The sequence below is a fragment of the Macaca mulatta genome, chromosome 14, assembly GCF_049350105.2.
Source record: "Macaca mulatta isolate MMU2019108-1 chromosome 14, T2T-MMU8v2.0, whole genome shotgun sequence".
NCBI classification, from domain to species: domain Eukaryota; kingdom Metazoa; phylum Chordata; class Mammalia; order Primates; family Cercopithecidae; genus Macaca; species Macaca mulatta.
The window spans coordinates 21,401,743-21,419,779 of NC_133419.1; the positions used below are offsets into that span (position 1 = coordinate 21,401,743).

The 18,037-nt window shown below is 38.3% G+C and overlaps 1 protein-coding gene across 10 annotated transcripts in view; it reads right to left on the reverse strand.

Annotated features, from left to right (window-relative positions):
* Positions 1-18,037, reverse strand: part of EXT2 (exostosin glycosyltransferase 2) — a 198,752-nt gene that overhangs the window by 96,781 nt on the left and 83,934 nt on the right. For all 10 annotated transcript variants that reach the window (XM_077963091.1, XM_077963089.1, XM_015114420.3 and 7 more), the window contains one exon: positions 17,233-17,364. In XM_077963091.1, the coding sequence (XP_077819217.1) occupies positions 17,233-17,364 (132 nt within the window). The remainder of the gene's footprint in view (positions 1-17,232; positions 17,365-18,037) is intronic.

Here is an 18,037-nt window from a genome sequence, read left to right on the forward strand (position 1 = left end):
TCCTACAGCTGCTTTTAAGATCTTCGCTTTTTCTTTGGTTTACTGCAGTCTCATTACGATTACCAGGCTGTAAATGTACTTTTACTTATCCTGCTTGTGGTCTGTTAGTCTTCCTGGATCTGTGGCCTATGTCATTCAACAACTGTGGAAAATTCTCAGCTCTGATCCTTTCAGTAGGGCTTCTTTCCATTCCCCACCTCTTCTTCTGCAACTCAGCTTAGCGTATGTTGGACCTTCTCTCTCTGTTCTCTATATTACTTCACTTACTCCTTCATATTTTCCATCTCTTTGTCTCTTTGGGCTGCATTCTGAACAATTTCATTGACTCTAATAATCTACTCTAATAATTGCAAGCCCTTGCATGTCTATTTCTGGTAGTTCTCACTCACAATATTGCCTATAGCTTTATGGTTGTGAGCTGCTAACTGTCCTCAGACACTTAATTTATAAGAATTATTTGAGACCTGGACTGAAAATACGGTCCTTATGACAGGGTTTGTGTCTGCTTCTGCTGGTTCCTATCAATACAAAGCCACTTTCAACTAAATTCCCTCCTTAAGGCTTATTTGGATGATAACTGTAGTAAGAAGCCATCTGGGGGTGGCTTGTGATTGCAGTTCTCAATCACAAGGGTCAATACAGACAGGTTTACTCCTTCCTTACTCTTTCACTGAAGACATAATCTTTCAGTTCCCTAGCTTCATCCAGGAAGTCCTTGTGAGAGTTGGATGGGCCACAGGATTTAAATCCTAATCCCAGTCCCTTACTTCACAGAGTTACCAGGTCAAAGCTCCAGATCATCAAGGTCTACAAAAGTCTCCATAGCAAAAGCTGACTTTGGCTCCCATTCACTTCCCAGGATATTGAGTTTCACTTTGATTTGGGGATTAGCAAATACCTTACTTTCCTGCCAGCTCAGTAATAGGTTAAATTGCTTTGTAATACTTCATTCAATATTTTAGTTGTTCACTTAAGAAGGTCACTTAGCATATCTAACCTATCAGAAAGCCAGGGACAGAAGTCTTTTTTATATTTACACTGCCACTGTACTTACGTGTCATTGTGTTCCCTGTTTAGCTTGGGGGCCAAATTTGGGTGCAAGATGAAAACAATTATATGAAAAGAAAGCAATATAATAGGTGGAATGATGGGCAGAGAATCTCTGCATTAGATGAATCAACATACTTCTTTGGACCTCCATTTCCCCATTTAAAAAAAGAGGTGATCAGTGGATGGGTCTTGAAATAAATATGTCTCACTTCCTTCATCTGTAAGACTAGTGCTAAAGGAATGCTACTCTTGGTTGTAAGGAATAAACAAGAGAAAAAATATAATAAGACCTATCTGGGCACAAAAAATACCCTCCTGTATTTTTAATTTTCCTCTCCAGAGTCCACCCAATTCTAAAATTTATGTTTCCATGTGATAAAACATTATACTATCAACCTTATAATCAACACTTCACTTCTCATAGCCCCACACCACTTACAAAATGCTTCCATGTATATCATTAATTTCTTAAAGTAGTTCTCTCAAATAAGTATTCTCATTTTACAGATAAGAATAATGAAATTCAAAGAGATAAGAAACTTGCTGGGGTGGGAGGATTGCTCGAGGCCAGGAGTTCAAGAGCTGGAGGCCAGGAGTTCAAGATCAGCCTGGGCAACATAGCAAGACCCTGTCACTATCAAAAAAAAAAATTACCTGTATATAGTGGTACAAGCCTATGGTCCTAGCTACTCAGGAGGCTGAAGCAGGAGGACTGGTGGAGCCCAGGAGTTTGAGGCTGCAGTGAGCTATGATCATGCCATTGCACTCTACAAAAATAAGATTTTTTAAAAGTAGCTCGGCATGTGGTGCACACCTATAATCCCAGCTACTCAGGAGGCCGAGGTGGGAGGATCACTTGAGCCCAGGAGGTCAAGGCTGTATTGAGCTATGATTGTGCCACTGCAGAAGGGAGGGAGGGGGGACAGAGGGAGGGAGGAGGGAAGGAGGGAAGTAAGGAAGGAAGGAAATTTTGTACAAGGTCAAGCTAATAAATGGTTTTGAACTCAGGTTTGATTCCAAATGTCCTTTGCAATGGTCTTAATTACAATCAGACATAATCAGATAATCATATAATCAGACAATAATCAGTTGCTAATTGTTACACTATTCTTCTGAAGCTATCATTATCCCTAATCTCCATCCTACAGATGGGCAAATTGTTGCAAAGAGAGATTTGGTAAGTAACCTCAAGTCACTCAGATCATCCCCAAGAAAAAAGGGATTGAAATGTGCAGTTTACGAATTTCTGGGCTACAGTTAGTTTACTGGAAGGCTCACAGGTTAAACCCATCTGAATGCCTCTTGAAAATTCCTGTTATTATCTGAGTTTTAGCTACTTCAATTTTTTCTTTATATAGCACTGAAATTCACATTTGGCTAAATGCCCACCCTTCTTCCATAAAGCCAAACTACTGTCAAGGAGAGCAAGAGAGGTTGCCACTGATTGCTTTTCAGGTAGTAGAGGAAAAAGTTGACATTTCATCCTCCTCTTGCTTGGAAAGAAAGCCAATCATTTATAAGAACCCTCATCTGGCTGCAGCTTCCATCAGTGGGATGGAGAGAAACCATTTAAATGGTTCAACATAAGCCATATTAAAAGAATTTGGAATGAGGGAACAGAGGGCTCCATATGCTGATACTTTTAATAATTCATGAGTTATAGCAGTCTGCAAGTAATAAATTTCACTAAATATATCTATAGTATGATTGCTTAAGATACTGGCAAAGATAACACACTATTGATTTTACTGGTTTATAACTTGATATGTTAACAGTTCAGCTGTTTCACAGTACAAAAGATTTAGATTATTTAGAACAAGGTCTTCAATCATCATCCTTGGACCTGCTACTTCATAAGTATACTGAAAATACTTAAATGCTTCAGTGAAAAAACTAGTGACTTATTTGATTCAAACAAAGAAAGCCAATCTATAAACCAAAGACAAAGTGTCCAACAATGTTCATGATGGCTTATACTACTATGTCTTATGAGAGGTAAGACAAATTTACAGCTTCATCTGATTCTCCCACACTTGAAATACTCTGGCAGTTTGAAAGAGTAGCTCATTCTCCGGTCTGGGCATAAAAATGCTTGTTGGTAGCCCATGACCATATTAGAGAGGTCATCTATGGTATAGGGGAAGACTTCATTGGCTTGGTAAATAAGAACTCTGGGGAGTGATTAAATTACAGCTTATGGCATCCAAGCTCAAAACACCAACACAGTTATAACCAAGAAAACCAAAGTTTCTGTATAGTTTGAGCCATTAGGAGCCTAACACCAAAATGAAAGTTGATACAGAGTGGAAAGAAGAGCCTCCACAATAAAGTGATTTCTTAAATATTAATTTCTCTGGAATTCCAATAAAGCATATGTTTTGTCTACTGTGTTCCATCTCTGCTTCTTCCTGAAAAAAAGGCATGAACCCACAAGGGCAAAAAAAATATTTTATTGGAAACAAGAATGGACCAAAGTTCAACAAATTTTTGGAAGGTAAAACAGATGAAGCCTTCCTTTTTCAAAATCCTCTTGCTATAAAATGTAAAATTGTAGTATAAAATAAAACAAAAATTATTTTAAATATACAGCTGAAGTCACTGGAAATGATAAGAAAATGAAAGCTGAACGCCCAGGAGCTAGTTGGCACTGTGGCACCACGGAGGGCCAAGCTTGTTGCAGGGGTTGGCAATGTAGTTGGTTTTAATGCTCATGCTGGAAGAGGAGACTTAGTTTTGGGCACAGGAAGTTAGGAAGTTGGAACTGAGACTTGTACATTAAAACAGATCCCTTGAAGGCCTATACAATCAGTGAAAGAGTGGGCTAGAAAAAGTCTCTCACTAGTACACAGAAGCAACAAAAGTCACTTTTGTTTCTCAACCTGAGCTTGGGGTGGTGATGTGGGTGAGGAGGAATCTTCCTGGGGAACTTTTTCTTTCAATTTATGTTTGCTTATTGTTTTGTAACATTCTGTTTTGAACATCAAGCACCGTACCAAAATATGAGCCATTCATCTTAAGACAACTGTATTTACCATAACGAAGAGTACTACACTAGTGTTTACAAGTAGTTGCTGACAACTTAAAAAACTTATTAGTGGCATTGCTGTCTAATAATCAAATGCTTCATCACAGGCTGAATGTAGTTATTAAAAGAGAAAAGTTCCTCCTCCCTTTCTTACCTTCCAACCAACCAACCAAACAAACAAACAAAAAAAAAATAGTTTTCACCTGGAAAGAGCACTTACTTTAAGAAAAAACGTAATTTTTAGCTAGTTTTATTAAACCTAGAATGCTCTAAAACATGGCAAAACAAGGCTTCCCAGAGTAAATATGATGATACATGAAAAAACAAAATTCCCTGGAACAGCATGTTGCAAAAAGAGAGTTTACTGCTTTGTAACCAAGTCAGCTTTCCTTCCCTTGGGAGCTTTTAACAGAGGCTAGAGCTCATGCAGGTTTGGGGTTTTAAATGAATTATCTGAGTGGTACAGAAATCTCCAGTGAGACATTAATGTTGAAGAAGCAAAATAAACAAAAACAAATAAATTCTCTGGAAAATACCTTCTTATCCCAGGATGGAAGAATTTCCACAGAAAACCTCACATGTGAGATGAACTCACATTCCAAAATTATAAAACATCTAAGGAAACAATGCAACAATGCAACTCACATTCCAAAATTATAAAACATCTAAGGAAACAATGCAACAACAGTCCAAATACTGTCTATTTGGACAGTAGACAAATGACAAGATCAGACCTTACAGGAATTCAGAAAATTGGATGCAGAATATAAAGTAAGTGTCTCAAATGATTAAAGATATAAAAGAAGGAATTAAAAATGTAAGAAAAAAAGATGCTATGAAAAAGGCCAGGCAGAGAGATTTGAAAAATAATCAAATAGAACTTCTACAAATAACCACTGAAATTTAAATCACAATGGATGGGTAAAAAACACATTAGTCAAAGATGAAGAAAACAGGAAAATAGATGTGAAAAAGTTATCTAGCATGCAGCACAGAGAGAGAAAAATGTGGAAAACCCAATGAAGGAAACAAAACAAAGCTGAGAGACATAAGGTAAGGACAGAATAAAAGGTCTAACAAAGATTTAATAGGATTCTAGAATGAAAGATTAGTGAGAACTGCAGATATGTAATATTCAAAGAGAAAATGAAAACTTTCCAAAAACGGATTAAAGAAGAACCTTTAAACTCAACAATCTTCAGGTTTAAAAAGAAAAATCACCCTCAAAAAACCTAGTGATTTATTTGAGAAGATAGAGAATAAGGACTGGAAAATCACCATTTGGCAACCACTATAACAACTGATTCAGGCAAGAATCACCAATGGATGCTAAAACTCTAGTGGGTGAAAGTTTGAGGAGTAACAGGATATTCACATAGTCTCAAACTAGTTCCCCACAAGACACATAATAAAAGGAAAAGTAGTAACTTGACATGACATTGGAGAAACTCCCAGAAACCTGTGATCCAAGTTATCATCACCAGTAACAGGACAAATTGACATCATGTGTTCTCCAACATGGTACACTGAGAAAACATTACTTTTATGATACTCCTGTCAAAATGCATAATTTGAATCTCATCATGCAGAAGCATCAGACAAACCCAAATCAAAGGATGTCTTACAAAATAACTGACATGTGCTCTTCAAAAATGTCAATTTCAGGTAAGAAAAAGAAAGACTGAGAAATTGTTCTAGACTGTAAAAGGAGGCTAAAGTGACATGAATGCAATGCATGGTCTTGGATTTTCTTTTGTTCTGATGGACATTATTGAGATAACTGCTGAAATCGAAATAAGGTCTATAGATTAAATAACAATATTGCACCAATGTTTATGTCCTGATGATTTCCATCGCTGTATTGTGATTCTATATAAGAAGTATTTAGAGATAACGGTGCATCATATCTGCAACTTCCAAAAAAATCGGGAAAAAATACACACACACATACACAGAGAAAAAGGAATAAAGCAACTACGATAAAATACAAACAGCTGAAGAATCTGGGTGATGGGTATACAGAAATATTTGAGAAATCTGGGTAAAGAATGTACTATTTTTAGAAATTTAATTCTGAAATATGCTAAAGTAAAAAGTTAAAATTTAAAAAAATAGAGTTTTTAGATCAATTTAAATAAACAAAATGTAGATAGGTGGACAATAACCTACACAGCAAAGAAAAAAAAAAGCTAAACCTTCCAAGGATAAAACTCAGAAATTGGAGATACTTGATATCCTGGAAGAAGGGGCTCTGGAAACAGAAATAAGGAACAGTTGGTCTCAAGATCCCTTAAACTCAGCACTCACAGGCCAACCATCTCCCTGTTACCCCCACCCCTCAACCTTGGCAGGAGAAGGGAGGTTTATATTCTGGAAAAAAAAAAAATGATTGAGGGAGATTCCAGACTCAGAGATCCCAGGCACAGAAAGCAGGGTGAGGCACCATACTAAATATAACAGATTAAATAATAATCTGTAAGATGAAGGATGAGAACCCAACTCCTTCCTCTATTCAGCTCCCAAAATACCTGCAGCCCAGATTTATTATCCATCTTTTCCCAACCCCAAAAACAGAAAGATTATTCTCTTATCAATGAACCAGTCCAAGAGAAATAACCCATGCATGCCAACACTTAGGCAATCAGGTCCCTATCCTCTTAACCCAATTGTAAGCCCATTGCTTGACAAGCCTTATGCATGTATACAGAGCTTCCAATCAGCTTTCAGTGCCTCACTCTCAAATAAGAGCAGACTGTCAATAATATCAGATATTTGAAGAAAGCATCCAATATGAAAAATAACAAATAAAAACTGAAAAAGGAATTCAAAGAAACCAAACAATAAAAGGAGCTGAAGAAAACTAAAAACTAAAAACCACAAACAATATCTTCAGAGAGAAAACACTCCACCTTTGAAACAAAATTAGGAAGCTATAAGATTAACTAGAAGTCAAGGAAAAAACTCTCAGATTTTAAAAGTAAACAAAATATTAAAAATCAAAAGAATGATCAGAATACAAAACTGAGAAAATAACCAAAAAATCAGAAGACGACGAACAGATGGTAAGACACGAAAAACAGGGATCAGTCTAGCACGTTCGTCATCTGTGTAACAGACGTCCCATAAAGAAAGAAAAGAGAAAACAGAAAAATAAAATAATCAAAGAAATAAAATAGAAAAATTTCTCACAACTGAAGCACATGGATTTCCAGTTTAAAAGGGTCCAAATCTGTATCCAGCTAGCAGAAAACACCTACATCAGGGCGTATCATCATAAGACTTTAGAACATAGAATTTGCCAGGAAGGAAAAAAAGGTCACACAAAAGGACCAGGAATTAGAATGACATCTCACTTTTTGAGATTAAAATGAAAAGTTTAGAAGATAATGGAGCAATTCTTTCAAAATTCATAAGAAAACCCACCTCAATCAGAATTCTCCACTAGCCCAATTATTAATCACATGTGTAACAGAATAAATAATTTTTTTTTTTTTTTTTTTTTTTTTTGAGACGGAGTCTCACTCTGACGCCCAGGCTAGAGTGCAATGGCGCGATCTCGGCTCACTGCAACCTCCGCCTCCTGGTTTCAAGCAATTCTCCTGCCTCAGCCTCCCAAGTAACTGGGATTACAGGCACACACCATCATGCCCAGCTAATTTTTGTATTTTTGTAGAGATAGGGTTTTGCCATGTTGGCCAGGCTGGTCTTGAACACCTGACCTCAGGTGATCCGCCCACCTTGGCCTCCCAAAATGCTGGGATTACAGGTGTGAGCCACCATGCCCAGCCAGAATAAATAACTTCAGGACATGTAAGGTGACAGAAATGTATCTCCCTTCCTCCACTTCTTAAGAAGCTTTTGGAAAAAAATAAACCAAAACAGAGAAAGATGTTACAATATGGAAATAAAAAATCTGACAGAGCAGAGACAAAAAGGGAATTCTCAGTGTCACGGTGAACTGAGCATCAGGATGATGGCTGCCCAGGAGACCTGGAGAGCAATCACTGCCACCTGGAACTGAAGAGAGGGGCTACAGGAGAGATGACTCCAGAAAGAAAGAAGAATCCTGGACTTCACTTGTGCTTGAACATTTTATTATTCTGTTTGGGAATCCAGCAAAATTAAATTAGTGATAGGCACATGGAAAACTGAGGGGAAAAAAACCCCAGGCATTTATTAGCTCTCTGGAAAAGAGAAAGCTGTACAAGAAATGAAACAAAATCCTTGTTTACAACTTTGCTCAGTTGAAAACAACATTTATACAGCTCTAATAACGCATATAATCAATACCACTTTAATGAAAAATGATGCCAAAGTCATAATGGTAAGATGGAACAGGACGAGTGTGTAAGGGAAGTAGAAACAACAGGAGAAAAAGTGTTAACTTGAAGTAAAAAGAAGTTCCTGAGTAAGAAATTTAAAAACAGCATTAATGGGGAAATAGGAAGAAAGTATCAGAGAAAAGTTAAAGAGTTAAAAGCAGTTACCCCTTGAAAACAGGCCCTAATTTTCATTCTATGGTTTCTTTTACTTGAATTTTTAAGTCACATATATGTGTTAAGCCGCACTATTTTCTAAAACACAAAACTAAGAAATATAGCTGAGGGGGAAAAAAAAAAAAAAAAACGGGGAGAGCCAAAAGTCAAGAATCAGCCTCTGGTTGAAGCAATGTGTAAAGTTTTCTAATCTGCAGCTGTCATGACCCATTTATTAGAAAATTACACTCAAAAAAAAAAAAAAGAAAAAAGAAAATTACACTCAAATATTAATCAATTGGGAGATACATAAAAATGAAGACTATTAGAAATGGAAACAAAATTCATTATGTTGAGGTTATAATACTTAACTACCACATTTCCCTGGTAACTTCTATTATTGAATCATTTAAGCAGATCTCAAGGGAGAATTACAATGGCCCCTGAAAAAAGGGGAAAGGGAATTTGATGTGCTAATCTAAGTGATAGTTGGTACATGAAGGATTACTTTGCCAAAACACTCAGTATGTTCTTAATTAATCTGCTGCCAGATCAAGCTCCCACGGACTCTGAAAAACTATTCTACTCACTGCCCTCCCACAAGCTGTGTGATGTAAGGAAGCAGTCAGGTTTTGATTCATGAAAGCTAGAGCCATAAAAGTGAACTCTAAGTAAGCAAGGAAGGCAGGACTGCATCCAAGAAAACAATGTGTGTACATTCATTCATCCAGCACCACCACTAGGGCTGCCATGCAGATGTGTGTTACACAGGCACATTCGTTTCTCTTGGCTACAAAAGCTCTAGCATGCTCTTCTGATTGACAAGATCATCTTAGTAATATCCCCGAGTCTGTCTTTTCATGTTCTTTATCTATATTCCCCATCTGGATCGGGCTTGTGATTTTCATTTTCTTTACCATTTTCCATCTGACCATCAGAATTGGCCAAGTTCTTTGCTTGGGGCCCCAGATCAAGCTCTCTGTATCTTTCCGCATCTCTCCATCTGCAGACCCAGCTCAGCTTTCCTTATTCCCTGGCTGCTGACATTCTGAGACTTTCTAGCTCGCTTCCAAAGAAGTAAAAGGTACTACTTAAGGAAAGGTCTGGAATTTAGGGTAGCATACTGGATCACTTGTGCAAATGTGATCCTCTAAATGTGATACCTATAAAAACAATAGACTTCAAAAAGTTTAAATGTACCTTAAATTCGAGCTAAAATTTCTAAATTCCATACTTTTTTTTTTTTTTTAATCATATCTAGGCAGTAGGAGGAAGACGGAGAGAATAAGCCAAGAAGGCCTCCTGTGGGGCAGGGTAGGCTTTCAAATTCCAGAGAAACATTCCACAACTTACAGGGTGCTGAGTTGAGTTACACAGACTGTTAACCTGGTATCTTTTCAACTTAGAGTTCTGCTTCATACATCTGAGCTAGCGCTTCTTCAGCTTGCAGAGTGATTTATTGCTTGTTAGTGTTTATAGCTGAGTGATATTTTCAGCTGCTTGTACAACCACAACCTTTGTGAGTGAGGGCCACCGTCTGGACATCTAAGTATAGGCAGCCCTGAGTTTTTCATGTAGCTGAGACAGATTCAGTCTAAACCCAGCCTCTGGATGCCTCTAATCCAAGCCCCGCAGGGTTAAGAGGAGGAAATGGATGAGGAGAAAGGAAGAGCCTTCTCCAGGGAGTGAGTTAGGACACACACAGTGAATGAAATCCCACGTTGAAATATGGTCCCTGGACCAGCAGCATCAACACCCAAGACTTGGGAATTTGCTAGAAATGCGAATTCTAGGTTCCTAACCCAGACCTACCCAATGTGAATCTCAGGGCGGGGTGGCAGCACTCTGTATTCTGATGCATACGAAAGATTGGGAACCACTGCCTCATGGCACACTCTACCACATTTTGCCCACAGTTGTGATTTCTGATCCCCCTGGGTGATTCTTGCCAATCAAGTGCTCTTATGCAATACTCTCATCTGGCTGATCCCTTGCCCTTTCTATCTTCAAAAATTAGAGTTAGACTGAGACTTAGAGGAGGTCCAGGGAAGTATCTAATCCTCATCTGAGGCTTTGATTGCAGGGAAGTTGCCGCTCCGGCTAGATTTCATAGAAAAAGCTCTTGTTATTCAACCTCATTCTTATTCTGGGTATAATAATTCATTTTAAGATGCTTCCCCATTTTTCTCATCAATTTTTATCAATGGCTATAAGAACCCCTACTCTCTTTTCCTTTTGTTTTAAATCTGGTAAGGTAATTGCAGAAAGGAGAAAAATCTGGGGTATCTTTATTAGTGTTACCTATGATAGCAAACTTGGAAAAAAAAACTGTCTATCAAAAATGTAAATAAAATTATAACATTGATAAGATGGAGTATAATCTTTCAAATCACATCATAGAAAAATAACATGGGAAAACACTCCACTCTACATCGTTTTCAGACTATATTACATTTAGTTTTTAAAAAGTTGTCACTGAGAGGATATAACTTTGGTGACACATGAATTCATAGTTTAAAGCTCACTTGTCTCAGTGTCTGTCCTCCTGCATATGTTCACATCTGGCAGAGAACCAGAAGTAAAATGGCACCAAAGACCAGAAATGGCACCAAAGTTAGAAGTAATATAGGATATTTAGGGAGATGATAAAGCTTTGCTGATATTTGCAAAAAGGAGAGAAAAATAAAAGCACGAAGGGACAGAAAAGGCATAAAAATATAGGCAGCCTTAACATGAACAGTTAAGACAATTAATATAAAAGCAGGCATGCTTCCCCTCATAAAGAACTTTAACTTGGTGATAAATTAGAATTCCTTTCAAAACAAAGGGTCAATTTCTCCAATTTAGATAGGTCTATTATGTTAACATTACGTCCAAGTTTTGCTGTGTCAAACTTTTTCAGGTTCTGAGGGTGTGGTGCAACGTGGATAATGTCATCACCCTAGTTTTACAGATAAGAGTGACAAAGCATCTAGTGACATGAATACTCTGAAAGACCACCTCTCACTGTCATAATCGTTGACACACATAGGCCCCCCCTCTTCTTTTTACATTAAACTAAGGCAGCTGTATCTAGCCAAAATATGATTCTGAACTCTCACCTCTCCTTCTCCAGTCTGAGCAAGCTCTGTGCATGGCTGGAGACCCTAAGAGTGTATCTCTGAAAACCCCAGACCACCCTTTGATTTACTGACCAAGATCCACGCCTACTCCCACCTCGGAGTGTCAGACATCATAAATTTGATGGAATCTAGAGAAGAGACTCCCCTGCAGGTTGGGCTCATAGTAATCTCATCTAGAGTAGGTTAAATATTTCTGAGGGAAGGGGAGAAGTTAACTATAAATAAACCATCGCTACTCAGGCCTCCCATCAGTTGTTTTCACTGAAGATGCAGAAATGTATAACCTACTGCTTTAAATCAGGGCTCTCGCACCTGAGCTAGAAATGTGATAAATACCAAAGTATCCTAAAAAGGATTATTTAAGAAAGAGTTAAAAATATATAGAGAATATATTTCCCAGTTATATACCTTGATTTATGCTTTTTATGCTTATTTCTCAAATTGTTAAGAGTTTAGCACTTTGACCATTCTGTCCTGAATTAAAACATATCTATTTCAAAACTGCAAAATGTCATATTCTATTTTTCCTAGCCTATCTATATTCTTATAAAAAACAACTAAAGTCCAACTCTTTATTTTTATTAAACATCTCTTAGAGCTTTAGATAAAAGTATAGGATAAAGTCCCAGTATTTCTGCACTTCCTGTCTGGGTCATGACCAGACAGAATTCTCTATGAATTCTCCTGCACCAGTATGAATTCTCCTGCAGAGGAACAGATGAAATATTTTTCATCTCAAGCTTGTACCATTTGCTTGGAACAGTAGTAACGTTTTAGCTCAGAGGAGGTTCAAGGGCTCCCCTATAATTCCATGGCAATTCAAGATAATCTGCAGGTAGAAGACCTGGGTTCTCAGTTGCTCACACAACTTGCCATTACATGATCTTAGATAAGTCATTGGGTTACTCTCCTTACAACCACTATACAGATGAGAAACAATCTACCACTTACCCCACCTTCCCAGCAGGATGTGTCTTAGATGGCTCAAGTCCTAGGATGCCAATCTTCCTCCCTCCTTCCCTTTCTCCCTCTCTCCATCCCTCTTTCTTTCCTTTATATATCAAGATCTTCCTGTCTGAATTAAGTTGTCCTAGGTATTATGAGAAACACCAAGGTCAGAAATGACCTTAAGGTGCTTAAAACTTTACAGGAAATTCCACTTATACACATGGTAAGTGATGGAAAAGAAACACAGGTACCATGCTCTAAGAGTTACTTCCTACTGAAGGGGTTGGGAAGACCTCCTGGAGAAAGGAGTTTACCAGCCAGCCACTGAAGCCTGTATAAATCTGCAGATGATGGGGAAGAAAGGTGTGCCAAGGAAAAGGCTAGCAGCCACAAAGGCACAGAGGAGGAAAAACAGGGGCACACAGAGGAAGGATTGAGTTGTGCTGCCAGAAATCTAGAACTCTCTGAAACAGAACAGGGGAAAAAAAAAAAAAGAAAGAAAGAAAGAAAAGAAAAAAAGAAAGAAAGGTAGATTGTGGAGGGCCCTGCCCTTAGACTGAGTTTGGACGCCAATACCATCCTCATCCATGACTCCTCATGCAACCAAATTCCCTATCTGGATAAACTATACAGTAAACCTCAGTCTTCTGAACTTCTCCCTCACTTAACAGTTAGAATAGTCCATTTTTCCAGACACCACTCAAATGTGTCCTCTATTAATTTTCATCTGGATTTCTCAAACAGTCTACTGCCTCCAGTCTGGTCCCACTGCCATGCATCATCCATCCTCCACACTAAGATGAGACTGACCCAAAATGCAATCTTATCACATTACTCCCTTGTTTAAAAGGCTTCCGTGATTTTTTGTTTCTCACAGATAACACTCCAATGCCTTATGTAAGATACACGGTGTTTTGTGATCTGGACCCTCTCCAGACTTCATCCTCTGCCTCTTCCTCCCAAGCCTCCTTCACTGTTGCCACAGTGAACCCTCTGACGTTCCTTAAACTACCAAGCTCCCCTGTCCCTCTATATCTTTGAATTTGTTGTTCCTTCTGGATGGAATCTAACTTTCTTCCTTTCTCTGACTAGATAATACCTACCCTTTTCTGTTAACATTCAAATCACCATTTAACATTGTTCTGGAAGTACTAGCCAATGCAATTAGATAAAAGAAAAAATAAAGGTTTCAAATACTGGAAAAATGAAGCAAAATTAGCATTTCTAGATATAATTGTATATCTAAAAAATATAAGAGAATCAAGTAAAAAAAGTCCAACTATAGAATTCAGTAACAGAATAGTTGCAAAATTAATATACAAAAGTCAAAATGTGTCTGTATACAAATGGTAACCAGTTGAGAACTATAAGGTCAGAAAGTATTCTTTCATTAGAGCATAAGAAAAAATTTTAAATCTAAGAAATATTTACCAAGACTTGTAAAGGAGATATATATACACACAAATACACACACACACATCATATAAATTCTACCAGAAAGACAAATCTTTCTTCTAGATAGAAAGATCCATTGTAATGTAAGTTTCCCAAAGGCAAGGCTCCTCCTCTGCCTTGTTCATTCAAAGTACCACGCACCCTGCCTGGAACAAGGCAGGCATTCAGTAAATAACCACTGAACAAATAAATGTCTAAAACAATCTAAAAGTACAATGTGATAACAATAAAAATACAAATAGAATTATCTGAGAAAACTCAACAAAGCTATCAATCTTTGCTTTGAAAAATACACATGAAGACCATTTCTCACTTATGAGATGAGCAAAAAAATTCAAATACCCAGCATTACTGAAGGCATGGAGAACTAGAACACCCAAATGTTATTTGTGAAACTATACATTAATATAGTCTTTTGAAAGAGAAATTTGTTAATATCTATCAACATTTAAAATGTGTATTTTCTTTTTTTTTTTTTTTTTTTATTGAGATGGAGTCTCGCTCTGTCGCCCAGGCTGGAGTGCAGTGGCGTGATCTCGGCTCACTGCAAGCTCTGCCTCCCCGGTTCACGCCATTCTCCTGCCTCAGCCTCCCAAGTAGCTGGGACTACAGGCACCCGCTGCCACACCCGGCTAATTTTTTGCATTTTTAGTAGAGACGTGGTTTCACTGTGTTAGCCAGGATGGTCTCAATCTCCTGACCGCCTGATCTGCCCGCCTCGGCCTCCCAAAGTGCTGGGATTACAGGCGTGAGCCACCGCGCCCGGCCAACATGTATTTTCTTTAAGCAGTTTTTTAGCTGGAATTAATTCTGTAGATATATTCACATATTTATGTGTAAACATATGAAAGTATGCCCTTGTATTACTGTTAGAAAGAAGGAAAAAAAAAAAAAAAAAAGAAAGCAGTCTAAATACCTATCAATAATAGATCTATTACATACGATATACCCAAACAATTGAATACTAATACAGCCATCCTAAAAAACTGAAGTAGACCTATATAGAATAAAACAAAAATAAGTCTACAATCTAGTGCTGAAATAAAAAAGGCAGAAAAATAAGTATAGTATAATCCCATATATGTTTTAAAACTACAAAATTATGCTTATATATGAATGGTAACATTCTGAGATGTTGCCTTTGGTAATGGAGTCAAGGAGGAGATAGAAGGAAACTTCACCTCAAGCAAAACATAGAGATGTTTGCTGTTGTTTTTAACCATATGCACATACTGACTTCCTCTCGGGCGCTCCCTCTTCAGGAAGTGTCCCAGCAAGAAGAGATGCCTGTCCCCTGTGCACCCAGTACACCACTCCACTACAGGACCTCTATGTTCACGGCATTACTTGCTAGCTTCCCAAATTAGTGGAGAGCTTCTTTGAGGGCAGGAACTGTTTTCTTTTTTCTGTATTCTCAGCACCTGAGTACCTAAAACCCAGTAACCATTTCAAAAAGGCTGGATGAAAGTAGGAAGAAGGGAAGCAGGAAAGGAAAGAGAAAAGGATGGTCCTATATGAAGATTAATCAGGTGGCCATATACAGCACTATTTAGAAAAGGTAGAATCGGGGCCTGGCGCAATGGCTCATGCCTGTAATCTCAGCACTTCGGGAGGCCAAGGCGGGTGGATCACCTGAAGTCAGGAGTTCGAGACCAGCCTGGCCAACCCCGTCTCTACTAAAAATAAAAAATCAGCTGGGTGTGGTGGCGGGCGCCTGTAATCCCAGTTACTAGGGAGGCTGAGGCAGGCGAATCATTTGAACCCAGGAGGCAGAGGTTGCAGTGAGCTGAGATCACGCCACTGCACTCAAGCCTGGGCAACAAGAGTAAAACTCAGTCTCAAAAAAAAAAAAAAAGAAAGAAAGAAAGGAAAGGTAGAATCAATGATAGCAATAATGTCCATCAATGATAGACTGGATTAAGAAAAATGTGGCACATATACACCATGGAATACTATGCAGCCATAAAAAAGATGAGTTCATGTCCTTGGTAGGGACATGGATGAAGCTGGAAACCATCATTCTGAGCAAATTATCGCAAGAACAGAAAACCAAACACCGCATGTTCTCACTCATAGGTTGGAGTTGAACAATGAGAACACCTGGACACAGGGTGGGGAACACCACACACTGGGGCCTGTTGTGGGGAGCGGGGAGTGGGGAGGGATAGCATTAGGAGATATACCTAATGTAAATGACGAGTTAACGGGCGCAGCACACTAACATGGCACATGTATACATATGTAACAAATCTGCATGTTGTGTACATGTACCCTAGAACTTAAAGTATAATAATAATTTTTAAAAAATAAAATAAAAGGTAGAATCAGGAGACAAGGAGGGCTGGTCAGAAAGAGAGAGACGATTAGAACGAAGAATGGAGAAGAGTCTAGTTCTCTTACAGGAACGCCTTGAGGTCTGTGAGCTGGACAGCCAGGTCCACTTCAGAGCAGCTAGGAAGTAGTAATTTCCAGCTCCAGAACTTCAGGCATTTTCAGTGAAAAAGAAGGTGTGTCTAGAAGCCACTGCCACAGTCTCTACAATGACACATGTGCCTTATGATTCCTTCACACAAGGAAGAAAGCCCAAGAACAGCTTCTGACCGCTCCATCTCTTTGCTGGAAATAGCTAGAGGCCTCTGCCACAATTGTGAGCAAATGACTATAGCAATCCGTAATGCCTCTAGATCACTTCTGCTTATTATTTTCCTCACAGTGTGTTGGAAATATTGATTGAAGTAATACATGTAAAGCACTTAGCACAGTCCCTGGCAGAGAGTAAGCACTCAAAATACAAGCTATTATTATTAAGTTGCTTATAGAACTTTTTCAAAAGCTCTAAGCATTACAATTGCAAAAGTCACCAGGATGTCTTTGATTTCCAACAAGACCCATGCCTCCTTACTTATCTCTGCAAAAAAATAAACAGATGGTCTTTCTAAGCACATTTAAAACACACTGGAAGCTGCTGCTTCCGTATTTTTCACTCTTGTCAGCGTTTCAAAATTACGCTGCCCTTATCAGCCCCCAAGTATAAAAAGCACACTCTCATCTTAGAAAGCTATAATTTAAATAACCTTTACAATTGTAGTACATTTTCCTTCCACCCACCCTGACAGCTGGACCATGCCTCACGTGGCTAGCACTGGAATTCACTTACCACAGCAGGAGGGTCATTCCATTCTTCATAGGAGATGGCAGCATATGGATAGATCCGGTCATTGATAATCTGCAGGGTGGCCAGGGCAATGGCTTTAATTGACTGGAAGTACGCTTCCCAGAACCACCGGGCCTATAAAGAAAACAATGCTGTTTTAAGTGAGCAAGCAAGTGAGACAGAGTGGGAAAACTAGATGCTCCATCACAGTCAACTCTGGGTTTAGCTAATTCCTTTATTCTCAAAGTTGTAGGGGTGGGGGTACCTAGGGCAAATGCTCCCTGCTGTTCAAGCCAGCTACTATCAGAAGTTTGCATTTATCAAATGCAGTCAAAATAAAATGTTAGCAAGTGAAATGCACATTGGATTCAATTAAGATAGAAGATAAATTATGTAATGATGAGACTATTGATGTGTTATAGCAGAGTGTATAATATTTTGTCTTATATAACATACACACAGTAAAGTGCACAAATCTCGTGTACAGCTCAATGGATTTATACATATGTATATACTCTTATAATTAGTATCCAGATAAAGATATAGAACATTCCAGCATTCCAAAAGATTCCCTCATGCTATTTCCCAGTCAGTATCTCACCCCTCTAAGAGTAACCATTATGCTGATTACAATTGTGGTGTCTGCTCTTGAATTTCATATTAATGGAATCAAACAGTATTTACCCTTTTGTGTCTGATTTGTTTTGCTCAACACTTGCAATATCTAAGTCAGGTTATGGTATCAAAGTTATGCTGGCCTTACAAAATGAGGTGGAAACTATTCTCTCTTTTTCTGTTCTTTGAGAAC